This window comes from Histoplasma capsulatum, genomic scaffold (assembly GCF_000149585.1).
Source record: "Histoplasma capsulatum NAm1 scaffold_2 genomic scaffold, whole genome shotgun sequence".
NCBI classification, from domain to species: Eukaryota; Fungi; Ascomycota; class Eurotiomycetes; order Onygenales; family Ajellomycetaceae; genus Histoplasma; species Histoplasma mississippiense.
The window spans coordinates 1,394,712-1,398,309 of record NW_001813981.1 but is presented as its reverse complement, the minus strand read 5'-3'; the positions used below and the strand labels follow the sequence as shown (position 1 = coordinate 1,398,309).

Genomic DNA, 3,598 nt, shown 5'->3' with positions numbered 1-3,598 from the left:
GATGAACTGCAGCGGACCAACCGACCGATGCCCGAATCTCCTCTGTCTCATCATCACCACGCTTGACAACCTCGGCAAGCTCCATTCATTAAGTCCCTTTTGAATAATTTCCAGTGGGAGCTTGTGCGGTGGCTTGAGTTCACCAATAAAGACCGGAACTTTGACATTCTCACCTTTATTGTAAATACAAAACTCATCTGCCAGAGGTCGGGAGGAAGTTGGAGTGGTGGAAAGTGTATTTGCGTGATTTTAAAATGTAATTTGTCCCTGAAGCCCGAATAACTGTCGGAGTTGCTCATTCTCAAAGAAGGTCTCTATTACGGACGCTACTGGCGTTGTGACGGCATCCCGATGAAAATAGCGAAGGTGGATTTCTGAGTGAATGTTTTTTCTTATCTTCATTCCCATAGCGATAATTGCATGTAAGGAGTCAAATTTGCGCTGCATAATGAAATCTTCATTCTCTTCACTCAGCAACTGGTACCATATTTTCGTCTGCGAATCTGCAAACGAAAGCCATTCGCGGATGCGATGAGGACGAAGTTTGCCATCAGCATTGTCGGCATTCCCTTTGGTTGAATGGCCGGGTTTGCCAGGGACAAGACCCGAAAAGAGATAAGTGTGGCAGGCATCAAGATATTCAAAGAGCATTAAGGGCCGTATCTGTTCTTCTAATGCCCGTTGAGCCTGCTCCGCTTCCAGTTGAGCCTGCTTCGCTTCCAGTTGAGCCTGCTCCGCTTCCTGCCGACGTCGTTTTTTGTCCTCCAAAAGCTGGCGCAACCTCTGAATCTCGTCATCGGCCATTATAGGTAGAGATATTCAGCGTAATAGGCAAAGTAATGAAGATGTGCAGAAGATCGCCAGAGGATACTAGCGAGGTTGTTAGCTAAAGAAGAGCATATGCTGGTTGGTATTGTAAGAGGGGTTGATAGCAGCTAGGTGTGTTGTGTGTGGGTCACGTAGGGTAAGGCTTTGTGTAGGACCTCCAACAGCTAGTTAACTAATTAGTTACGGAAGCCGCATTAGTAATCGCTAACTATACTTGAGCCTCACGAACGTCTATTACTCCTTCCTCTGTCTCTCTTCACAATCCGGAATAGAACCTTGGAACCCAATTTGTTGCACGACTGACCCTGACCATGAGAATGGTAAGTCGAGGATGACAATACCAGTTATGTCCTCTCCCTACACCGCTTTTCCACCATGCCTCCTCCGTACAAAATGTTCACTCATCTTGACAAATACCTACTTTCCAAATTCCATATTAATCACAGGCAAATTCATTTTGCTTGACAAAAATCTCTCCATCCTGGTTTCTTAATGGCGGAGTGTTTGATTCGCCTCCTGGAACTTTCTGCCTGGATATCGATACTTATTATAAGTTGCGTCATATATATCTTCTCAGATTGCTGAGAACTTCCTCTACAGCGTAATGCATCTATGCTGTGTCATGGCGCTCATCCCAGTAGCAACCAGGTAGGATATGCCTGTTTACCTGGGTTGGTTTTTCTAACATCATCCTTGCCGCTTAATAAAATCGCCAGGCATATGTGCATCTCGGCTGAATCGAGCGTTGATGCCGATCATCAGATTTGTCCGTACGATCCTACTTGATAGTTCCAACGCCTCCATATTATCTCTCTGAGACCTTAGGTATGCCCAACTTCCAAACGGGACTGCAGTGGCTGTCTTAATGTTTGTCGATGCGCTAGATAATTTGTCTCTATCTCGGTCACTTCACCGAGTGCTCTCCAAACATCAGCCAAGAAAGCCGATTTGTAAGATGAGTGAAAGGGAATATGAACATATTCACCACATTTACTACCGCATGAATCCTGGATTTCTGGAGATCACGAGGAACAAAGAACGAGGAAACAAAAACCCTCTTTTTAAAAGTGAGGCAACAAGCCGACAAGTCGAAAATCCCGCAGTTGTAAAAATCTCCAGGCTGGTATCATCTGCGCCACTCCACATCTATACCATGGCAATTAAATTACGAGTTTTTAACAGCCTGAGGGAATTCATATTATGTGAGATCCGATCATTTTGACATGCATTGCGATCAAAGACTATTAGGGTAGGCGGGGCAAGGCTGTGGCACCCTCGAATCCTTAAGCATGGCTTTGCTTTTTTATGACAAAAGGTTAAAGCAAAATGCGATGATACCCCGGAAGGCTTCAACCCCAATGCATTTTGAATGGTATGTCCTATTTTGCGTACTATATCCCAAACGGCCGAGCCACCAAAAATATCAATTCCGAAATCCGCGGATAGATTCTATGTTGATCGACCACTTGCCGTTTGGAGTTTTGTTGCGTGCCTTCTTTGTAACTATACGACCAATTGGTCTTCAACTCTTATGTGAGAACAATGTAGCCAGTTGCATCCTGAACCCAGTCGTAACCGGATTCCATCGATGCCACCACCTCATTTGCGAACAACAACCCGACTGGAAATCACCTCATTGGGAAATGAGGTGAAGTAATCAAATTCCTGAAAATTTTCACTATCGCTTCGAAGCAAGAGGAAGGCTGCATTGCCCAGGACCAATCACTCGACCCATACGCTGCCAGTTCTTCCCCTTCCTCCCAAGTGTCTTTAAAACCTGATGGTGCATGAACCTCAGCAACAAGCTCACTGGCCAAGCCACCTATTAGAGATATGAGACGGCCATTCAAAACTTCCTCTGTGTTCTAGAAAATTGTGCGAAACATAAAATATTGATGTGTCAAACTCCTCCGCCCCCATTATTCAGCCTTGCTCATTGAGAAGCACAAAAATTCTCGGGTTTGTAGTTTACATTCCGTAGGGTGGTAGATCACGAGTCAACCTCGCGAAGGATGGGAGTGTTCTGGATGCCAAAATGCAAAATGTTGGATCTGGACGTTGTGTAGCCTCGCGCTCTTCATGTTGAAGTAAACTCCCGATGAGGCTCAATCCGCACCGGGGCTCCACGGCTCACTAACCCCTAGTCAACTTTATCCTCCATACTCCACTTGTCAAATCTTCCCCAGCACACATGTCTCCATGTGTCTCCACACCTACAAAACAACGCTACCTGGTTCATGCAAGTGTCGACCATTTAACCGGCTAGGTTGATTAATTTCCTCTCGTGCCGCTTCCACTTCCACCGAGAAGCCGGTAAGAGGAGGCTTCTTAGCCCCACCCACACAAGCCGTAACGGAACTAGGTAACCGCATTCTGACTTGAAGTATCCGTTTCATGGTTCATTTTTACGCGCTAATATGACTACCTACAGTGTCAGGTATTAAGTTTGAAACCCCCCCTGCCACACCTGTGATGCCAAGATATCACTAACCCAAACCCAGTTATTGTTGGAATGCTGCTTTTATCATACTATTTACCTATTTACCCCTTTCTTCAAGAGTGATAAAGGATGTGATAGGGCCTTTTTACCTGAATTTGTGAGAGAGGGGGATATATTCATGCATGATGGAGTCAGGGTTCATACAGCTCACATAGTTAAGGAGGTTCTTGAGGAGATGAATATAGAGATCATGCCTTGGCCTCCATATTCTCCAGATTTGAATCCTATAGAGAATCTTTGGGCACTGTTGAAGCAGGAGATCTATAAGCT

The 3,598-nt window shown here is 45.3% G+C and overlaps 1 protein-coding gene across 1 annotated transcript; it reads right to left on the bottom strand.

The window, feature by feature from the left end:
- Nucleotides 1–398: 398 nt before the first annotated feature.
- HCAG_02513 (predicted protein) lies at nt 399–804 on the bottom strand (the record flags this gene model as incomplete). The annotated part of the gene is made up of 2 exons (XM_001542292.1): nt 399–441; nt 485–804. 2 exons carry the CDS (start codon nt 802–804, stop codon nt 399–401), a joined length of 363 nt encoding a protein of 120 aa, XP_001542342.1.
- Nucleotides 805–3,598: the final 2,794 nt, after the last annotated feature.